Source organism: Bombina bombina, chromosome 5 (genome assembly GCF_027579735.1).
Source record: "Bombina bombina isolate aBomBom1 chromosome 5, aBomBom1.pri, whole genome shotgun sequence".
Lineage (NCBI taxonomy): Eukaryota > Metazoa > Chordata > Amphibia > Anura > Bombinatoridae > Bombina > Bombina bombina.
The window spans coordinates 542,934,275-542,957,920 of record NC_069503.1 but is presented as its reverse complement, the minus strand read 5'-3'; the positions used below and the strand labels follow the sequence as shown (position 1 = coordinate 542,957,920).

At 38.1% G+C, this 23,646-nt stretch overlaps 1 protein-coding gene across 6 annotated transcripts in view; it reads left to right on the top strand.

Moving 5' to 3' along the window:
• The window catches only part of LOC128660571 (triple functional domain protein), a 763,036-nt gene that overhangs the window by 550,418 nt on the left and 188,972 nt on the right, over window positions 1–23,646 (top strand). For 4 of the 6 annotated variants that reach the window (XM_053714493.1, XM_053714494.1, XM_053714492.1 and 1 more), the window contains exons 31-33: window positions 51–152; window positions 3,242–3,411; window positions 5,716–5,815. In XM_053714493.1, the coding sequence (XP_053570468.1) occupies window positions 51–152; window positions 3,242–3,411; window positions 5,716–5,815 (372 nt within the window). The remainder of the gene's footprint in view (window positions 1–50; window positions 153–3,241; window positions 3,412–5,715; window positions 5,816–23,646) is intronic. The other 2 variants (XM_053714497.1, XM_053714496.1) reach the window with 1 other exon arrangement.

Here is a 23,646-nt window from a genome sequence, read left to right as displayed (position 1 = left end):
AAATCACAAGTTGAAATATTTATGTGTTTTTTATTTTTTTTATTTAACAGACCTCAGAGCTTGGAGTCACAGAACACGTAGAAGGAGATGCCTGTAAATTTGCACTTTGGGTAGGGAGGACGCCAACGTCAGACAACAAAATAGTCCTTAAGGTAAGAAATACATTTAATCTCAATAATAAGGATGTTTTTTTTATATAACTTTATTTATAAAAGCACGAGTGTACAATACAAGAAGATTAGCAATATACAATACAGAGATTTCTGACATCACTCTAAATTAGGAAATTATCACAATTCTTCACATCATTCTAGGTTTGAACCATATGTAGAATTTTTGAGTAAAACAGATGTGTTTTCCCACTGTTTGCTTCATGGTATACACCTGCTGCTTTACATCACTCAGTCCCTATACCTTTTTCTAATATTACATTAAATAAACAAATCTAAACTAAACAAATAAAGCAGAATAAAAATAACACAAAAAACACAAACTAGTAAAATTGAAAAGTTCCCTCCAATCAGCAATCGAAAGTAACCTGAGTAAAAACCATATGATTCATGAGATTATATTAAAGGGACACTGAACCCAAATTTTTTTCTTTTGTGATTCAGATAGAGCATGAAATTTTAAGCAACTTTCTAATTTACTCCTATTATCACATTTTCTTTATTCTCTTGGCATCTTTATTTGAAATGCAAGAATGTAAGTTTAGATGCCGGCCCATTTTTGGTGAACAACCTGGGTTGTTCTTGTTGTTTGGTGGATAAATTCATTCACCAATAAAAAAAGTGCTGTCCAGAGACCTGAACCAAAAAAAAAGCTTAGATGCATTCTTTTTGAAATAAAGATAGCAAGAGAATGAAGAAAAATTGATAATAGGAGTAAATTAGAAAGTTGCTTAAAATTGCATGCTCTATCTGAATCACAAAAGAAAAACATTGGGTTCAGTGTCCCTTTAAGTAAAGAAGAGAAGTATTCGATTCCTCGCCTGCAAACATGCGACCTCCGCCAGGCATCCAAAAGCCGCCACTGGCCATTACATTGTGGCACCCGGCACCGCCCCATCCAGCAAGCTAATAGGGTTGCGGGTAGCAACAGTCAGCCACCTACTATAAGAAGGATGTTTTATATCCTGTCTTTCATAGAACTTTTATATTCTTAGAGGTTTCAAAGAATTATTTTGCTTAACATTTGCATAAACTCTGTTGTTCAATTGTACTGGTTTCATGTATATAGGAAGTCGTCCTTATTGTGTATTTTTATACATAAATAACACTGTTTCTTGACTTGGTGGATCCATAGATATTCCCTCTATTTATTGGAATTGCATCTAATATATCTCTAGCAGTATATAATCAATAGCCCAACCTTATGAGGTTTATTTAATGTTACAGTATCATTTGTTTACATAAGTATTGATAAAGTTTACCACCGTTAAAGGGACATAAAACTGAAAAAAGAAATGCTTTAATATGCTGGAGCATTTTATTATTGTATTATTGATTGCATATAACTATGTGGTTAACCCTTGCAAAGCTACAGAGCAGCAGTGCGCTACTGGGAGCTGAACACATCTGGTGAGCCAATGACAAGAAACATGTGCCTAGCCACCAATCACCAGCTAGTGCATTGCTGCTCCTGAGCCTACCTAAATTTACTCTTCAACAAAGGATAGCAACAGAACAAAGCAAATTTAGCAACTACAGTACATTGTTTAAAATCAGATGCTCTTTCTAGATTATGAGTTTATTTTTAAACTTTACTGTCCATTTAAGAGGAAAGGATGCTTTATGTTGTGAGACAACAAAGTAAAACATTTTTTTTTTTAGCTTTTTGAGTGCAAATGAACCAACATGTATTCACTCTTCTACATCACTGGTTTTCAAACCTGCCCTCAGGCCTCCCCAACAGGCCAGGATCTCAGTTTTACCTTATGATGAGAGCAGATAAAATAACCATGGTTACTAATTAGCTGATTATTTCACCTGTGCTTTAGTTCAGATATCCTCAAAATCTGGCCTGTTAGGGAGGCTGGATGACAGGTTTAAAAACCAGTGATCTATAGCTAATTTTAGGTGTGATTACTACCAATATCTCTGTTTTTATCTAGTTTACATTTGCACAATGTTATAAGGGGGATATTTTGTCTGTTGAGTAACTTGCATAATGGTTTATTTAGTAATTTAATAATAAGGACAGATAATTATGCCCTTGTTTTCTCATACCTTGTGTTTTGGTCTCTGTTTCATAATTGGAGGCCTGAATTTGAGTGCTAAGCTGAATTTAATATTTTTCTGTTTTTTACTATTTTCAAAAAACATTTTTTACTTTTCTATTCCCCCCCCCCCAGATCCTCATGACTTATACCATTGGAAAGGTTAGGCGATTACCTTTCCAACGGTGGGTCTTGGGGGTCTGTAGCTCCTTAGATCCCTGAGATACAGGTTTCTAAGCAGCATGCCCCCTTTCCCTATACTCTGTATTGACAATTTTAAATAAAGTTGCGCGGTGACGTCATTGCGCGTGACATCACCGCACGTAACGGGAAGCCCCGGCAATGCCTGTCACTATGCAGGCCCGATCACCGGGGTAGGAGCGGATGGGGGCCCCCAGATTGCAAAAAAGGTAGTTGAGTGCTAATGACGGCTCTGAGCCGTCATTAGCACTCAAGGGGGTTAAGATTGTGTCACAGATTTACACATTGACAATCCAGAGCTCAGTTGTTCCCCTTATCTGCTCAAAGATTAATTTCAAATATATTAGACACAATGGGGCCCATTTATCAAAGGGCTTGCGGACCTGATCCGACACTGCGGATCAGGTCCGCAAGACCTCGCTAAATGCGGAGAGCAATACGCTCTCCGCATTTAACATTGCACCAGCAGCTCACAAGAGCTGCTGGTGCAACGCCGCCCCCTGCTGACTCGCGGCCAATCGGCCGCCAGCAGGGAGGTGTCAATCAACCCGATCGTATTCGATCGGGTTGATTTCCGGCGATTTCTGTCCGCCTGCTCAGAGCAGGCGGACAGGGTTATGGAGCAGCGGTCTTTAGACCTCTGCTTCATAAGTTGTGTTTCTGGCGAGTCTGAAGACTCGCCAGAAACACGGCCCTTCAAGCTCCGTACGGAGCTTGATAAATGGGCCTGAAAGTTATCATAAACTTCTAATAGAGTTAAATATATTTTTGGGCAGTTCGGTTTGTTTGTTGTTGTTTTTTAATTTGTTACTTGTGTTTCAGGGCTCCAGTATTGAGAACAAGCAAGACTGGATCAAGCATATACGAGAGGTGATCCAGGACAGAACTATTCATCTGAGAGGAGCTTTGAAAGAACCAATTCACATACCTAAAACAGCGGCGACCACAAAACAGAAAGCCGGCAGAAGGTTAGGGACCGCAGATCTGCTACGGTACTGGTTTCATAAAGAATACTGGAAAATTTTTTGTTTGTTTTTTTCCTTCAATTTCATGCTGTATACCTTAATTGGAAAGTATCCATTTGATTACTTAGAGTTCTTTCATTTTTATAATTTGTAAATCTAGTAATATATATCATTTAAAAAAAATAAAAAAAATCTTTTGTATACAATGCATTAATAATTTAGCAGATTTCTAACATTCCTTATGTACAGTATTTCTGAAAGTACACTTGGGATGCCCTGTCATTGAGTATTTTTTGTCTTATAATATATATATATATTATATATTAGAGCCCTATCATAAACTTGGTATTGAGGTTAAAGGGCTATGAAACCCACTTTTTCTTTCTTTCATGATTTAGAAAGAGCATGCAGTTTTAAATAACTTTCTAATTTTCTTCGATTATCTAATTTGGTTCATTCTCTTGATAGCCTTTGTTGAAAGCATATCTAAATAGGCTCAGAAGCTGCTGATTGGTGGTTGCACATAGATGCCTCGTGTGATTGGCTCACCCATGGGCATTGCTATTTGTTCAACAAAGGATACCTAAAGAATAAAGCAAATTAGATTATAGAAGTAAATTGGAATGTTTAAAATTGTATTCTCTATCTGAATCATGAAAGAAAAATGTTGGGTTTCATGTCCCTTTAAATGTGTAATTTGTTAAAACAAATGTTATTATTATTTATTTCTTTAAAGTGGTTGCTATAAAGTCTGAAGTTTTACAGCAGTAATGTTCATGCCACTACTAGAAGATTAAAAACTAATATACAAAGCTGCTTTTTATTTCTCAAAATGTTGGATAGCTCATTAGTATTTTTTTCACTTTAACTCAATTACAAAGACTGCACTGCTTAAAGGGACATGAAACCCCCTAAAACATATCTCATGATTCTGATAGAGCATACAATTTTAAACAACTTTCCAATTTACTTCTATTATCAAATTTGCTTCATTCTCTTGGTATCTTTGGTTGAAGGAACAGCAATGCTCCAAAAGGGGTTCACTGAACACACTGCATGAGCCAATGACAATAAGCATACATGTGCAGTCACCAATCAGCTGCTCGTTCCCTGTAGCGCATTGCTGCTTCTGAGCCTCCTTGGTATGATTGTCAACAAAGGATACCAAGAGAATAAAACAATTAGATAATAGAAGTAAATTGGAAAGTTGTTTAAAATTGCATGCTCTGTCTTAATCACCAAAGAAAATACTTAGTTTTCATGTCCCTTTAAACTTTAGATTGTCTTTCTGTGTAAGGTGAAAATGCTGAAAGGAAAATTTCTCAAGATTGCAGGTGGACAAGTTCTCAAGTAGAGAACCTTTCTGCCTGCAATTCCCACCTGTGATGGATGCATCATCTCATGTTGAAATGTAACATTGCATAAGAGCTCTCTTGTTCAAATCCACCCCTGCTCTCGTGCAATCACCCTGAACAAGTGAGTATCTGAGTAATTTATCTCTCCACTTCTGAGGTGGCCAAGAGGCTGAAAACGCAGTTTTTGCTTCTTAAAGGGATATTTTTCCAATAGGAAACCAAAAAATTTGAATTACATTTTTTTATTTGTATTATCTACTTTGTGCTTTTTCCCTTCATCACAGGGACTGGATCTTGAAGCAAATACTGTATTTTGTCAATAGTTACATAACAAACCCTGCTTATTTACATGTATCACTGTACAGTCCAAGCAAACAAGCAAGATGCACACACTCACAAGGTTTTCTGGGAGTGCATCCCTGGATTGTTTTAGATTTGCAGATTTTTACTTCCAAAATAAGTTTACATTTCTTTTAAAACATTTATTTTCCATGCAGTTCTTAACTGCTGATTGGCTTCTTTTAATGTCCCATTATATGGATATTTAAGTCATGTTTATATATTCATATTTTAAATCAACATTTAAGTACTGAACTGCAAAAAGCCTACATACAAAATAAATGTTTTAAAAGCATTTAAAGCGGTCACTTTATTAATGATGCATAAAATCACAAAAAACTATGGTATGTTTCTTATCTTCCTTAATTGTGGCCAATTATAGCCAGATGTAATGAGTTTGTGCACTGCAGTATTTTGAAGGAAATAGAGGTTGCAGATTTTGCTTTTAAACTTTCTAGGGGGTATGGAGCATGCACAATTACCCCCACCCCCCAAAAAAAAGAAAAGGAAAAAAAACCAAGCAAAATAATGTATATTGCAAAGTTCTCCTATGCATAATCAAATATTTTATATTCTAATCGGTTTGTTTCATGAACTTTTTTTTTTCTCTGTCATAAATATTATAATTTTTTTGCAGAGATGGAGATGATCTTGATAGTCAGGGAGATGGCAGCAGTCAACCTGATACCATTTCTATTGCGTCCAGAACATCACAGAATACGCTAGACAGCGATAAGGTATAGCTTCATTTTTCTAGTTTTATTTTGTAATAAAAATGTTTTTTAGTGCTTCTCTCTTCTCTAAGGGACTTTGTAGTCAAACATTTCTCAGCTATTTTGAATGGGGAGAGTAGTTTCATTTCTCATTGGCTGTATTGTCGACAAAATAGCTGATTACAATGAGTGGCCAATACACTAAGCACCTAAGTAGCCACAGATGGTAAAAAAATCAAATAAATATTTTGTTTTCATCTCTCTAGTGGGGGCAGACATTAAGCATATACTGTATGGATAAATGTTACCTTGCAGAAGAATTTTAGCTTTAGTGTCCCTTAATTAAAGGGGTACAAAACGCGTGGTGTTTGAATACTGGTGCACGGGGCATCACAGGATATGTGCGTATGTTGCAGAAAAACAGTAATATCGTTTACTAGAAACATTTTTGCTGATGGAAGGATATAGAAAAAGATGCTTCTTTCATTCCAATGGCATGGAGAGTCCACAAATCCATTCAATTACTAGTGGGAATTCAACCAGGTGGAGGAAAAGAACAACCCAGCAGACACTTCCAATAAACTCCCAGTCATTCTTTGCCTAGTTCATCGGTGGATGTGCGAAGGTGTCTGAAGATATTTAATCCTTTTATGCAAGCAAGGATTGGGATTGGGGCTATGCTGTGTCCATGTCAATCTCTTTAGTAAGAGTAATGGTGGCTTTTAGCAGTTGGAAGACGGTGAGGTAGTCCTTGCTTACCTTCCAACATCTATGCTAACCGCTATGTAGAAAACCAGGGTTGGTTACTCTGTTTTTCTTTTCTCATCAGGTCATCTGAGGTCGTCTGAGTCTGGCATTCCTGAGATGCTGCTCCTGCCCTGCAGCTGAAGCTCCTAAGGTAAGGGCTTTTATTCCTTCTAGGTGAGACGGCCCAAGCACTTTGGGGGTTTATTTCCTCTTTTTATATGATGGAGCTGAGTATAGTTAAAATGTCCTCATGGTTGGGATTTATCAATGGGCAGTGAGTACAGGGCTCTGTGCTGCTAAATATTTATGGCAGTTGCGCCATCGTGTGTGTAATATCTGTGTGGGACACATGGTGACACAGATATACAGGAATTTACAGTCTCTCCCTTATCAATCTCATTTGAGTACCTGCACTAGCGCTTTCCACAGGGAGCAGCTGGCAGTACAAAAGTTTAGCACAAGTCTGATAATTTTGGGCCCTATTTCGCCCGATCATTTGGGCTATTATGCGTTTAATTCTCTATGGGCATTAGACCCACTTTTTGTAAGTGGGTTTGTGACAGGAGCAGATTTCCTTGTCCCCTATTTGTTTTTTTCTATGCGGAACCCAGCCGACTTGTTTGTGACATGTACATGTCTGTGGACGCTTTCAGAAAGTCCTCCAGTGCCTTAAGCCATATGGCTACTGAGTGCAGCTGATGGCATATCCATTGTATCAATCCCTGCCTAGATCATGCTTTATGTTGTGATTGTGACAATGTTAAATATGGCGTCTCTTTTTCACTTAAATTTACGGCGCAGTTGATATTCGAGCGCAGTAGAACGAAAGGCCGTTACTTGGGAGTGGCCTATTTTGAATGCTGATGATGGCGGGCGCTCTCTATACTCCTCTTACTTTTTGCGGCGATCACATTACACGCTGTTTTTAGCCCTGTTTCTCTTCCGCTCTTTATATTCGCGGTGTGGGCTGGATTTAATTTTCCTGGTACTTGTAGGAAATATCAGTGAGAGCTAAATCCCAGATGGCAAACTAGTAAAAACACCTGCCTTATAGTCACACAGCCATCAGGTTACAGGTTTGAATGCATTCAATGCCTCTGGGAATGTTCTTGATTAGCATTAAGTTAGAGTTCTGCAGCACATCTCGGGGTTTAGTATACATAACCTCCTATTTTGGGCAGATCCTTCAAGGGACTTGGTAGAGCGCTTGTCTTGTTTGTGATTCAAGCTCTTTGTCACAGTTTCAAAGTGATGGAGCTAATCTGAGTATACTTCAGAGTTTAATCAGATTTTTAGTTTGTCCCTTTTCATACTGTGTATTTCATGACTGTCATCATTCATAGTTTCAGTTTACATGTTAGACGGATATGAAGGGTAGCAGTATCCCCTCTTGTTTATAGGGACTCTTGATTATCTAATTAGTCCTGCAGGGGTGCCTTTTTTGCTATGTTCAATTTCTCTGTTTTTTCAGGAAATTTGATTTTACAATATAATTGGTATTATGTTTCTTAAAGGGGCAGTAAACCTAGCAAATAATGTTATATAATTCGGCACATTGTGCAGAGTTATATAACATTAGCTTAGCGCCAGCTTTGTAAAGCAAAGGGTTAGATAGATATTTTTACAACGAAAACAGAACGCCACCCGTGGCTCTACTGAGCAGGTCTGTTTTTTTCTCCTAAGCGCATCGCGGGCAGGCTGTCTAGTCACAGCGTGCCCGATCGCGCTATTAAACTCAATGTAGCTCACTCCCGCACTGGTCTGGTATCGCGAGTGAGCTACATTGAGTTTAATAGCGCAATCGGGCCGGCTGTGATTAAACAGCGTGCCGCGATGCACTTAGGAGAAGAAAACAGACCCACTCAGTAGAGCCAGGAGTGGCGTTCTGTTTTCGTTGTAAAATATCTATCTAACCCTTTGCTTTACAAAGCTGGCGCTAAGGTTCTAGGTTTACTGCCCCTTTAATCACTCTTGGTGTTTTGGTGCCATCTAGTGGTGATTTGATGTTACTTCATCCTTTTATTTACCTTCATATGGTAATTTATGAGGTTCATAACTATATTTAATCAGCATATACAGGTTTAAGCTTTCTTATTTGCCTAAGGGCTTTATTTATCCTTTATCATATGAAAGTTATATTTACCTGGGACTGAATCCTTCTCTAGGATAAGCGTTACATACCTTTTATTGTTGCCTTTTCTTTTGAGATATGTAGAATCATATTTAGGTGGGTGGTCCCCTATATGATTATCTAATTCTTCTTTTACTAAGGGCTAAGTTTATCTCAGTGAAGAGACTTCTCTTGTGGTAGTAGTGGATTTATTATGTACAATCATATGTTTTTTTTATTTCTTCTGTAATTGCCTGTATTGTCCAAAGTAACAGATTTATAATCTCTTATATTTTTTAAGTGATTTTTGCTATATCTGTGATTTATAAAAGCACTTTGGTGTCTCATTGAAATGTCTCTGGGTTACAACCTGAGAGTCCTGAGTTCAAGACCCGATGGGGCATGACAGAGCTCTCGTGGTTGCATTTACTTAGTGTGCTTAGGGCACGAATATGTTTATTTTTATGTTGCCCTACCGTTTGTATAAAGGACTCAATATTAATCTTACTTATGTCTGCAAATGTATTGTTCCATGTATAATACATATGTTTTCTTATTTTATCTATATGGACACAATTTGAAATCTCTCTCTTTGGAGGTGATTTTTCTCATATCTGTGACAAGCATTGTTTCATGTAACTTTTTTTTTTTAATCTCTTTTAATGTAGTTGTTCAGTCAACTTAAGAGAATGCTGCTTCAGGTAATCTTGTATGGTCCTAAGTAATATGCTTATCCTTATTAGTGATCTTAGGACACTAATAGGTTATCTTCTTCCTGTTTTCCTAGGTAGGATTCAGGATATATTCTCATCCGAGAGGGTATTATGCCTGGGGCTGTTGTATACAAATTTTTTAGCTTCTGGCTTTGCATCTCTAAGGTTGTTGCTTTGAATCCAACTGCTGCAGCTGGATGTCCTTGGGGTCTTGCTTTGTCCAAGTACTTTCTCTTCAGTAAGAGCTGTGGCATATGTTTGCTGTTCGGGGGTCAACAGGATAGTCCTTGTTTCTTCTCCATCCTTTATTCTATCCCACATATAGAAATCCAAGGTCGGTTTATCTGCTTTTCATTTTTCTCAGGGTCCTTGTCAGATGGTTCTGTCGGACATGGGATCTGTGCTGGCTCGATAAGCTAAGGTTCCAAGGTAAATGCTATTTTCCTTCTTGGTAGAAGGTTTAAGCACTTCAAAGGTTACCTTTTCTTTATCTTTTTTGGATAATGGAGCCTGGGGTTCTTAAAATAAATCTCTTCTCTTTTGTGATTTCTTTGAGCGTGCAGGACTATTATGTGTTATAAGGGTTAATCTTGAACGCTTTTGCTTTGTGGCCCTGACCTTCGGCCTTGCCTCAGCCCTAGAAGTCTTTTCAAAGAGTCTAGGAGCTCTTCTGGCAGTAGCTAGAGCTCTAGGAATTGCGACTCCTTTCCGGGACGCAAGTTATTGGTCTAATGATGTCCTTTTATTCGTTTCCATCTGAGTTCTCTACAGTTATGCTTACTCAGTAATGGAACAGAGTCAATTCGGACTTTTCTCAGAAGATAGTTCTAGACATCTTTATGGAAGGCTTTCTGTCCTGTGGGCTCTCTCAGTACCTTCTATCCCAAGGGTCAACTTCTTGAACCTTCCTGGCCAGTTTTTGAGGCTGAGGCGCGGTTTGGGGTTCCTGTGGAGCTCAATAAAGCTAGATTCAGTCGGAGTCTGTCTTTCCTTTATTTTTCCTTGTATTGAGAGCAATTTTCAATGAGCCGATTGTTTGGCCTTATCTGAGTTTGGTCTGGTTTATCAGAATTCTATCAGATAATATCTCTTCAGTGCTTTTTCAACCATCAGGGAGGCTAAGAAGTTCCATAGGATGAAGGAGGTGTCTTGGATCCTTCGGCATTTGGAAGGTGGCTTATCTGAGCAGGCAATCGTTTCACCCAGGTGACAGATAGTGACGTTTCTATCTGTGCTGGGCTGCCTTGAGGGTTTTTTCTCTATTTTCTCCTGGGCCTGCCTTTACAAGGGCAGTGATGAATGAAGAGGAAAGTCCCATAAGAAGTGGTCTTATTTATCCGAATGTATTCTCTAGGCTAACCCTAAGGTGGGGGTTCCGGAGTTGATCTTGATAGCTTTTGTCTAATCTCTTGGCTCCCATATCGGATCCAGATCAAGGTCTTTTCTACCATTGCCAATCTTCCTTGGTTTTTAGCCTGAATCAAAATAGGGCAGGTTTCAGTGATTCTATTCGCCCCTGCTTGGCTTTGCAGAATTTGGTTTGTGGATCTGGTATAGATGTCATCCTTTTCTCTGTGGAAATTGCCTCTGAGGAAGAACCTTCTAATGCAATGTCTTTTTCTTTGTTCAAACCTAGATTCTTGGAAGCTATCTACTTGAAGATTGAACTTCTAGTCTTGTCTAGACAAGTTTTTTTTCTGATAGGTGATGGATCTATGATTCAAACTTGTAATGCTTTATCTCGCTAGATTTACCATTAAGTATGGTGTACACTTTTTTCTAGCGTGAATCTAGTCTTGCTGACTTACCAGATGTTCAATACTCTGTTCAGGCCATAGCAGAATCAGGCCTGTGTTTCTGTTCTGTTGCTCCTCCATGGAGCCTTAATCTTGTTTTTAGAGTTCTGCAACAGGCTCGTTTTGAGCCTATGCACTCAGTTAATATTAAATTATTTTCTTGGAAAAATTTTGTTTTCCTCTAGCTTTTTCTTCTGAACGTAGAGTTTCAAAGCTTTCGGCTCTGCAGTGTGTGTCCCTCTTACCTTATTTTGATGTGGATAAGAGGTCCTTTGTACCAAATTGGGATTTCTTTCGAAGGGGTTGTCGGACCACAATATCAATCAGGGAAATGTTGTTCCTTCGTTCTATCCTAATCCTTTTCAGAAGGACCGTCTTTTGCATCCTGGATGTTGTGCGTGCTCTGAAGTTTTATCTGCAATCAATTGGAGATTTTCGACAATCTCCTGCCCATTTTTATTGTATTCTCTGGTAAACGTAAGGGTCTGAAGGCCACTTCTTCTATTTGAGAAGTGTTATTCGGTTGGCTTATAAGACAGATGGACATTAGCTTTCTGAGAGAATTACGGCTCATTCCACTAGGGCTATCTCTTCTTCTTGGGCCTTTATAAATTAGGCTTCAGTGGAACAGACCTGCAAGGCGGCCTCTTGGTCCGTGTTGCATACTTTTTCCAAAAGGCTTGGGAGGATAGTTCAAGTGGTGGTGAATTCTTGTTCTCCCTCCCTTCAATTCTGTGTCCTCTAGCTTGGGTATTGGTTCCCACTAGTAATTGAATGGATTTGTGGGCTCTCTATGCCATTGGAAATAAAACAAAATGTATGCTTACCTGATAAATTATTTTCTTTCCTGGCATGGAGAGTCCACGACCCACCCTTGATTTAATTTTAAGACGGCTTTTTGTATATTTTTCCAACCTCAGGCACCTCTATACCCTTGTCTCATCTTCTCTTTCCGTATTTTTTCAGCTGAATGACTGGGGGTTTATGGGAAGTGGGAGTGATACTTAACAGCTCTGCTGGGGTGTTCTTTGCCTCCACATGGTGGCCAGGAGTTGAATTCCCACTAGTAATTGAATGGATTTGTGGACTCTCCATGCCAGAAAAGAAAATAATTTATCAGGTAAGCATACATTTTGCTATTTCACATTGAAATGCACCTATGCACAGTTCAATCAATTATGACCTTTTTATCCCTTCTTAATAGAGAAGTCATATCAGTAATCTATTTTTAGCATCTTTGGAGCTAACACACTCTGTCAAATAAAACACTGATCAGATAGTAATTCAGTGCAAACATAACCTCCTGTATCTGTTTCTTATTAGATAATATGGACAAAATATCATAAATGTAGTTGTAAGTTTATAACAAGTTTCATGTCCCTTTAACAAAGCACAGAAAAGGCCCTTCAGAAATATGCAAGATTTGTTGTTAAATCACCTTAAATGTTTTGTGAATTTTAATCATTGATCTAGTCAGCGTCTGTCACTCAACAAAATTTTTGTGGGGTTTTATAGAACTCCTAAGGCTCAAATTAGGAATCAGTTGAATTCCTGAGAGAAGAAAGTACTTGCTGAGCCTCATGTTACCGGAAACGCCAATTCTGTTAAAGATTATTATTTTTTAAATTGCTGATCTTAACCACACCAAGAATAACACTAATATTAGGGCATGAATGATTCTTTTAAAGTCCTAAATGACACCTGAATGTTTTTGGCAGCTCCCAGAAAAGATCATGTTCAACTGAAAACCCTGCACTAATGTGTTTATAAACAGGTTCACACAAAGCAGTCTATATTGTTTGACACCTTATGAGTCTTCTGTTTTTTATTACAAATTATGATTAATCAGCACTCTGTGGTTTTAATAAGCTACAGTGCTCAGCAGGAAGCTATAGACTACTGTTGCAGTGTGTTTGTCTCCAGTGTGTCTATGTGGGGGGGAAAATGCAAATCTCCTGTGTCTAAAGAATGTTGCCGAGGTGGTCAATACGGATTGCTGGATCTTCATTTTCGTCGCATCATAATGTGATCTTCTTGGCCTACTGACTGAGAACTGCTTGAAATTGTGCTTAAAATTAGCTCCGATGATGATCGCACATCAGTCTCTCAACCTATGAATAAAGGTTTATTTTCTATGAGTATGATTTTGATCAATGAAACCACAGATTCAGATATTTGCTTGAAATATAAATGAAATGTCTTGTTTCTGTTTTTACATACGTAGTTGCAAGAAAAAGTTTGTGAACCCTTTGGAATTACCTGGATTTCTGCACTGATTACTCATAAAATGTAGTCTGATCTTCATCTAAGTTTCAATTGTAGACAAACACTATCTGACTAAACTGATAACTCACAAAGAGTTGTACTTTTTTACATTTTTATTGAAGACATTGCAGTAAATTATTTAGACTATGCAGGTTAGATTGAGCAAACTTCCAGCCACATATTTAAAAAGAAGAAACTGCTTCTTTTGCCTCTTGGCCACTCGTTCATTCCGGGTGATTGGTATGCCCTGCTTTTGCGCAATTAGCTGCACAGGTGCAAGGGGTGAACAAGAAACTTGCAACATTGAAAGTGGCGATTGCAGGCCGATAGGTGCACTACTTGCGAACCTGTTCGCCTGCAATGATGATACATTTTGAGTAATCCTTCACTGTACAGGCTGGAAAAAAGTTTTAACCGCTTCTCCAAAATCTGGAGGTGTTTCAAGTAAACAGATTTGTTTGGGAGTGTGGGTTGCACAGGTGCCCTGCCCTTTAAATAAAGGCACACAAAGCCTGTTTACTGACAAATCTGTTCTTCTCAAAAAAGATTGGTTAGTGTAAACCATGCATCAATCCCAACAACTTTTAAAGGATCTTAGCAGACTCATTGTAGAGATGTGCAAAGCTGGAAAAGGTTACAACGCATTGCTAAAGACCTGGTTGTTTATCAATCCACGATAAGACAAAATGGCTACAAATCGAGAAAATTCAGGACTGTTGCTACTCTCCCAAGAAATGGGCGTCCTTCAAATATCACTCTAATAGCACAACAGGCAATCGTGAACAAGGTGAGAAAGAACTCAAGTGTATCGGCAATAGTCCTCCATAAAACTGTAAAAGTCTTTGTTCCTTGTGCCCACTGACAGAAAAAAAAACCTGAACAGGAATGGTGTTCAAGGAAGGATACCATGAAGAAAACTACTTCTGCCCAAAACTACTTCTGCCCAAAACTACCTGGATGTTCCACAATGCTTCTGGGAAAATGTACTATGGACAGATGAAACAAAAATTTTACTTTTTGGCAAAAAATGCACAACTCTATGCACTGGACACCTTGCAATGAAAAGCATATCAAGACATTTTACAGGGGAATGACCTGACTGCAGTCCATGACTTCAAGCTTCCAAGAGGTTGGATGCAACAAGGCAATGACCCAAAGTACACAAGTAAATCAACTAAAAAATGGCTGAAAAAGATTTTTGTTGTTTGGAATGGCCATGCCAGAGTCCTGATCTGCTGTGGCATCACCTGAAGATGGCTGTGCAACCAAGACAACCCAGAAATATTGATGAGCTTAAGCAGATAAGTAAGGATGAATTTTGGACCATTCCTCCCTAAAGTTGTTTATTAGCAGCTACAGGAAATGTTTGGTAGAAATGGTTGCTGCTAAAAGAGGATCTACAAGTGAAAGGGACATGAAACCCAAAAGTTTTATTTTATAATTCAGATAGAGAATACAATTTTTAAAAAAGTTTCCAATTTACTTCTATCATCAAATTTGCTTTGTACTCATGTTATTCTTTGTTGAAGACATACCTATGTAGGAAGCATGCACATGCCTGAAGCACTTCATGACAGGAAACAGTGCTGCCATCTAATGCTCTTGCTAATGTATAACATTTTTGCAAAATTGCTGCCATATAGTGCTTCAAACACGTGCACACTCCTGAGCTTGCATAACTGCTTTTCAACAAAGGATAACAACAAAACAAAGAAAATGTGATAATAGAAGCAAACTGGAAAGTTCTTTCAAATTGTATTCTCTGTCTGTTTTTGTGTCCCTTTAATAAAGTCATTAGACCACATTTGTTTGAGTTATCAATGCAGAAATCCAGGTAATTCAAAAGGGTTCACAAACTTTTTCTTGCAACTGTATAAAGTCCAGACGACCCTCCCTTTTTTACTCCTCAGTTACAACCTCAAGAATCCACATAGACCTAATACCCATCCGGGAATTTTAAGATTTAAAGGGATAAAAAAAAGTCAAAATTAAAATGTAATGGATCATCTGAAGTGTACACGTTTTATTTACTTATATTATTAAATGTGTTTAGTTCTTGATATCCTTTGCCGAAAAGCATACCTATCACATATAATATTCATATTAAACACAAGGGGGGGTAGTTATCAAGCCGTCAACCTCAAATACGCTGCGTATTCCGCAGCGTATTTGTGGCGAGGCTGATACGCCTTAGTTATCAAAGGCTCGAGACCGGCAAAAGTAGAATTTTGTGACGTCAGCTTCGATCCGCCGGACTCAGTCCGACACAGATCGATTCTTACGTCACTCCAGATGTTCCGCACACAAGTGCGGCACATTCTCACTACTTTTGCTAGCTATCAAAAAACTAGCAGGTACGCTCGGCACTTTTACGGCCCAGCGTACCTGGTTTTCAAAGCGCCAGCCTGGAGGCGGCGGATCCCATAGGAATCAATGGGAGTCTGACCATAGCGAAAGTACAAGTTCGCTGCTGACAGACATCCCATTGATTTCTATGGGAGCTGTCTACACCTAACACCCTAACATGTACCCCGAGTCTAAACCCCACTAATCTGACCCCCCCTACACCGCCGCAACTAAATAAAGTTATTACCCCCTAAACCGCCGCTCCCGGAGCCCACCGCAAGCTACTCTATACATATTAACCCCTAAACCGCCGCTCCCGGAGCCCACCGCAACTATAATAAATGTATTAACCCCTAACCCGCCGCTCCCTGAACCCGCCGCAACCTATATTAAATGTATTAACCCCTATCCTGCCCCCCCTACACCGTCGCCACCTATAATACATTTATTAACCCCTAATCTGCCCCCCCTACACCGTCGCCACCTATAATAAATTTATTAACCCCTATCCTGCCCCCCACTACGCCGCCGCCACTGTAATAAAATGATTAACCCCTAAACCTAACCCTAACGCCCCCTAACTTAAATATTAATTAAATAAATCTAAATAAATTAACTCTTATTAACTAAATGAATCCTATTTAAAACTAAATACTTACCTTTAAAATAAACCCTAATATAGCTACAATATAAATAATAATTATATTCTAGCTATCTTAGGATTTATTTTTATTTTACAGGTACCTTTCAATTTATTTTAACTAGGTACAATAGCTATTAAATAGTTATTAACTATTTAATAGCTTACCTAGCTAAAATAAAGAGAAATGTACCTGTGAAATAAATCCTAACCTAAGTTACAATTACACCTAACACTACACTATACATTAATAAATTATTCCTATTTAAAACTAAATACTTACCTGTAAAATAAACCCTAAGATAGCTACAATGTAATTAATAATTATATTATAGCTATCTTAGGATTTATATTTATTTTACAGGTAACTTTGTATTTATTTTAGCTAGTTAGAATAGTTATTAAATAGTTATTAACTATTTAATAACTACCTAGCTAAAAGAAATACAAAATTACCTGTAAAATAAATCCTAACTTAAGTTACAATTAAACCTAATACTACACTATCATTAAATTAACTAAATAAACTACCTACAAAGAACTACAATGAAATACAATTACATAAACTAACTAAAGTACAAAAAATAAAAAAAGCTAAGTTACAAAAAATAAAAAATTAAGTTACAAACATGTTAAAAATATTACAACAATTTTAAGCTACTTACACCTAATCTAAGCCCCCTAATAAAATAACAAACCCCCCCAAAATAAAAAAAATCCCTACCCTATTCTAAATTACATAAATTTCAAAGCTCTTTTACCTTACCAGCCCTTAAAAGGGCCATTTGTGGGGGCATGCCCCAAAAAGTTCAGCTCTTTTGCCTGTAAAATAAAAATACAACCCCCCCCAACATTAAAACCCACCACCCACATACCCCTAATCTAACCCAAACCCCCCTTACAAAAACCTAACACTAATCCCCTGAAGATCATCCTACCTTGAGTCGTCTTCACTCAGCCGAGCCACCGATGGAACTGAAGAGGACATCCGGAGCGGAAGAAGTTAATCCTCCAAGCGGCGCTGAAGAAATCTTCCATCCGATGAAGTCATCATCCAGGCGGCGCTGAAGAAGTCTTCGATCCGGCCGATGTCATCTTCAAAGAGGCGCTGAAGAGGTCTTCTATCCGGGCGAAGTCATCTTCCAAGCCGGGTCTTCAATCTTCCTTCCGCCGACGCGGAACCACCTTCTTCACCGACGGACTACGACGAATGACGGCTCCTTTAAGGGACGTCATCCAAGATGGCGTCCCCTCAATTCCGATTGGCTGATAGGATTCTATCAGCCAATCGGAATTAAGGTAGGAAAATCTGATTGGCTGATGGAATCAGCCAATCAGATTCAAGTTCAATCCGATTGGCTGATCCAATCAGCCAATCAGATTGAGCTTGCATTCTATTGGCTGATCGGAACAGCCAATAGAATGCGAGCTCAATCTGATTGGCTGATTCCATCAGCCAATCAGATTTTCCTACCTTAATTCCGATTGGCTGATAGAATCCTATCAGCCAATCGGAATTGAGGGGACGCCATCTTGGATGACGTCCCTTAAAGGAGCCGTCATTCGTCGTAGTCCGTCGGTGAAGAAGGTGGTTCCGCGTCGGCGGAAGGAAGATTGAAGACCCGGCTTGGAAGATGACTTCGCCCGGATAGAAGACCTCTTCAGCGCCTCTTTGAAGATGACATCGGCCGGATCGAAGACTTCTTCAGCGCCGCCTGGATGATGACTTCATCGGATGGAAGATTTCTTCAGCGCCGCTTGGAGGATTAACTTCTTCCGCTCCGGATGTCCTCTTCAGTTCCATCGGTGGCTCGGCTGAGTGAAGACGACTCAAGGTAGGATGATCTTCAGGGGATTAGTGTTAGGTTTTTGTAAGGGGGGTTTGGGTTAGATTAGGGGTATGTGGGTGGTGGGTTTTAATGTTGGGGGGGGGGTTGTATTTTTATTTTACAGGCAAAAGAGCTGAACTTTTTGGGGCATGCCCCCACAAATGGCCCTTTTAAGGGCTGGTAAGGTAAAAGAGCTTTGAAATTTATGTAATTTAGAATAGGGTAGGGATTTTTTTTATTTTGGGGGGGTTTGTTATTTTATTAGGGGGCTTAGATTAGGTGTAAGTAGCTTAAAATTGTTGTAATATTTTTAACATGTTTGTAACTTAATTTTTTATTTTTTGTAACTTAGCTTTTTTTATTTTTTGTACTTTAGTTAGTTTATGTAATTGTATTTCATTGTAGTTCTTTGTAGGTAGTTTATTTAGTTAATTTAATGATAGTGTAGTATTAGGTTTAATTGTAACTTAAGTTAGGATTTATTTTACAGGTAATTTTGTATTTCTTTTAGCTAGGTAGTTATTAAATAGTTAATAACTATTTAATAACTATTCTAACTAGCTAAAATAAATACAAAGTTACCTGTAAAATAAATATAAATCCTAAGATAGCTATAATATAATTATTAATTACATTGTAGCTATCTTAGGGTTTATTTTACAGGTAAGTATTTATTTTTAAATAGGAATAATTTATTAAAGTATAGTGTAGTGTTAGGTGTAATTTTAACTTAGGTTAGGATTTATTTCACAGGTACATTTCTCTTTATTTTAGCTAGGTAAGCTATTAAATAGTTAATAACTATTTAATAGTTATTGTACATGGTTAAAATAAATTGAAAGGTACCTGTAAAATAAAAATAAATCCTAAGATAGCTAGAATATAATTATTATTTATATTGTAGCTATATTAGGGTTTATTTTAAAGGTAAGTATTTAGTTTTAAATAGGATTCATTTAGTTAATAAGAGTTAATTTATTTAGATTTATTTAATTAATATTTAAGTTAGGGGGGCGTTATGGTTAGGGTTAGACTTAGGTTTAGGGGTTAATCATTTTATTACAGTGGCGGCGGCGTAGTGGGGGGCAGGATAGGGGTTAATAAATTTATTATAGGTTGCGGCGGGTTCATGGAGCGGCGGTTTAGGGGTTAAACTATTTATTTAGTTGCGGAGAGGTGCGGGATCAGCAGGATAGGGGTTAATAATTTTATTATAGAGGGCGACGGTATAGGGGGGGCAGGATAGGGGTTACTAGGTATACTGTAGGTGGCAGCGGTGTCCGGGAGCGGCGGTTTAGGGGTTAATACATTTATAAGACTTGCGGCGGGGTCTAGGAGCGGCGGTTTAGGGGTTAATACATTTATAAGAGTTGCGGCGGGGTCTAGGAGCGGCGGTTTAGGGGTTGGTAACTTTATTTAGTTGCGGGGGCCTCCGGGGGCGCCGGTATAGGGGGTAGAACAGTGTAGTTTAGTGTGAGTGCTTAGTGACAGGCTAGCAATAAAGCTGGGAAAAAGCCGAAGGGCAGCGAGATCGGATGAGTGATAACTGTCACAGTCCGCTGCTCATCGCCCCGCGGCTTTTTGACAGCTTTATTTGATAACTTAGGCGAACGTATTCAAGGTCCGCGGCGGCGAAGGTAGGCGAGCTTAGGCGGACGTATTGGGCCGGCGAAGCCAGAAAAGTAGACGGCTTGATAAGTAGCCCCCTACGTATTGATCCAGGAAATATTTATATGGGGTAGGGCAGGGGAACCTTTTTCCACTGACCCACAAGACGAGGAGTGTGTTAGCTTTAGCATCAAAGAAGATTATTTCCCCATTATTCTCTGCTATTGTCACCACTTCTGTGGTTCCCTTACTCATCGTTTTACCATCTCTTTCTCATTCTTTTAGAAATTTAATATGGGAGGGTTTTCCTCTGTTTATTCCTCCTTAGACTCTGGTTAAAAATTGATTTTTATGTCTGTGATTATTTATTTGGTTTATTTTGAATGTTCTTTATGTTGTTTTGTAGCTTATATTCGCTTGTGTGTGTTTGGTTTTGTACCTGTTTCCTTCTATACCGCCCACTGCCATATTCATCCCTGAATTTTAAACTGGTTAGTGGTTGACCTAAGGCCAAAAGCCTTCCTTAAATTTGTAAGTGTTGGCTTGTATCTAAAAATCACAGGAAGCAGCTGCTTACTCTGGTCAAGCGGGGTTTTTAGACTATGAAATCTGGAAAGACTTCATGCGTTACTCACATCTGTTTGTCGTCCGGTTCCAAAAAAGAAAAAAAAAAACTTGGCACAGATTACAGATTTGTAATCGACTAGTGATAGAGATCCACACTGATTGCTACGTCCGGCCTGCCATCACTTTCTAGGCTTTACTTTTTAAATGACCTGAGTCTGCAATACACCATGTGGTGTTAAAAATAACAATTACTTTTCTATGGGTGTAGTATGGTTTTATCCACAGTTTTTCTTTTTTTAAGGGTATACTTTATCTGGTTTCGGCTTTGAATACAATCTTTTAGAGTTTGATATGTAAATGTTTTTGTTCTCTTAGCAATGTTAAAGGGATAGTAAGGTCAAAATTAGAATGTGCATATGTGTATTTATATTTGAAATGGAATATATTTTGCAATAAGCGTCCATTAGAAAAAAATATTCTAGTAAAAGTTAAAACTATTTTTCAAAGGTATATGCACATATGCTGTGCCCTAGCATTCAAAGATCACACCTTTAGAGAGTCAGCAGTGGTTCAGACGCAATACACTCAGGGCACTCAAAGCATGTAATAACTTTTACTAGATGCATTTTTGTTACTGGTAGTACACTGCAATAGTGCTTCTATTTTAAATTTAAATGCAGTCATGCACTTTTTAATTCTGAGCTTTCTTTCCAGTCCCCCTATAAATGTTAAATTAAGGAAAAAATTTACAAGTTTGCAAAATACATTAATTGTTGGCCACATTTAGCTCACCCTCCAATATGCTACACAGTGATTGTTTAGCTCAGAGCACAAGCACATTTACACCTTTCTTTACTAGGCCATAGCAAAGTATTCCAGGGACATGTATTCCACCTGGCTCTTAAAGGGACAGTAAACACCTTGAAATGTTTATTATGTTTAGTTATGTGTAATGAAACAGCTTTGCAATAAATTATCATTATTTATTTTGCCTCCTTTTCATTTAATTTAGCTCTGAAAATTTAGTATTTTCTAATTCTCAAACCTTGAAATGCACCCTGATGGCTTCTAAAGGCTAAATCTGCTACATATCTGTCCCTACTTGGCTTTAACTGATAACAGCCGCAAAGCAATTTACTTTATACTAACTTTACAACAGTGGCAAGCTTTGTTGTCTGCAGAATAAATCTCAGATTGGCACCTTCAAATAAGGCAAGTGTTGGGTGGAGTTTGGCTACTGAAAAAATATTGCACTAAAAAGAATGTTAATGTGTATTTTTAGTGTCTGCTGTTCCCTTTAAATATTTGTGTCCCTGAACTGCTCTTGATTTGCAAACCACCTACATTTTGCTACTAAAATGCTTCTTGAGAGGGACAGTCCCTGATTCTGAGCAATGTCCCGCTGTCCATTTAATTACAGCATTTATCTTAGCCCCACCCACAGAACGCCCAAACACACCCACAATCTGCCCAGGCACACCCATGACCAACCAGACACACCCACAACCCCACCCACTAACCACCTCTGACCACACCCTTCCAACACAGCCCCACCCACATAATGGTGATAGTCCCCCTGAGAACCTGGTGCCCAGTCACAAATGTTGTGAGGTATGTTTGAACAACATTATTCCATTCAATGCTAAGCGCTTGTATTTATCAGCCTGCCTGTTAAAACCACAATAATTAACACACAAACAGACCAACATAGAAAATAAAATGTCAGTGGGAAATGAGAGCTTCAGACAACATATTATTCAGTCTTGATGACAGTCTTGTCCTCTTGAGTGTAGGTTGGTATAGTCTCCTAACAAGCTTGAATTATAAATTGTGAAATGTAACCCTTTTCTTTAATTTTGTGTTAAATGAACAGTCTACTCAAGAATTATTGTTTGAAAGATAGATAATCCCTTTACTACCCATTCCACAGTTTTGCATAACCAACGCTGTTATATTAATACACTTTTTACCTCTGTGATTACCTTGTATCAAAGCCCTGCAGACTGCCCTCTTATATCAATTCTTTTAACAGCCATAGTGCTGACTCATAAATAACCCACAGAAGTGAGTACGTTATCTATGAATTAGCGCTGTCTAGCTGTGAAAAACTGTCAAAATGCACTGAGATAAGAGGCAGTTCAATGGCGTAGAAATTAGCATATGAGCCTACCTAGGTTTAGCTTTCCACAAAGAATACCAAGAGAGCAAAGCAAATGTGATAAAAATAAATGGAAAGTTGTTTAAATTTGCATCTGAATCATGACAGTTTAATTTTGACTATTTAAAATTATAACAAATAAACTGCAATCACAGATACAAATTATGTTTATATTCTATCTGTGAACATATTTCATAATGTTTGTGATTTGTTCAATATTTTAACATATTGATAAAAGCAAGATGTGATTATTTTTGTTAAAATATGAACTGAGCATGTGTGAGATTAGAAACCTGAAGCATAAGATGTGTAAAAATGGTCACAATGGTTTTTATGCTTATCTAAACACAGATGCTTCATAAGCACCACAATTCTTTTGCTTAAAGAGACAGTCTAGTCCAAAATAAACTTTCATGATTCAGATAGAAAATGTAATGTTTAACAATTTTCCAATTTACTTTTATCACCAATTTTGCTTTGTTCTCTTGGTTTTCTTAGTTGAAAGCTAAACCTACGAGGTTCATATGCTAATTTCTAAGCCCTTGAAGGCCACCTCTTCTCTCAGGGCTGTTTGTCAGTTTTTCACCACTAAAGGGTATTAGTTCATGTGTGTCATATAGATAACACTGTGCTCACGCATGTGGAGTTCAGGTGAGCTAGCTCTGATTGGCTAAAATGAATGTCTGTCAAAAGAACTGAAATAAGGGGGCAGTTTGCAGAGGCTTAGATACACGGGAATGGATAATAAAGGGATTATCTATCTTTTAAAACAATAAAAATTCTGGTGTAGACTTTCCCTTTAAATAAAAAGATGAATGGCAAAAGTGTTAGGTGGTTTGGCTCACAGAGGAAGAGAGTGGAACTTGCTATCAGAGTTGCGAAGTTCCCGTTTTCGGGCATTGCTTTAGTAAATACCTGCGATTTGTGTTGTGAAGGTATGTTTTACAATCAACTATACTTTTACATAATTTGTCACCAACATTATTTATTTATTTATAAAATATTTTACCAGGAAGGATACATTGAGATTTCTCTCGTTTTAAAATATGTCCTGGGTCCACAAAACATTGCATTGA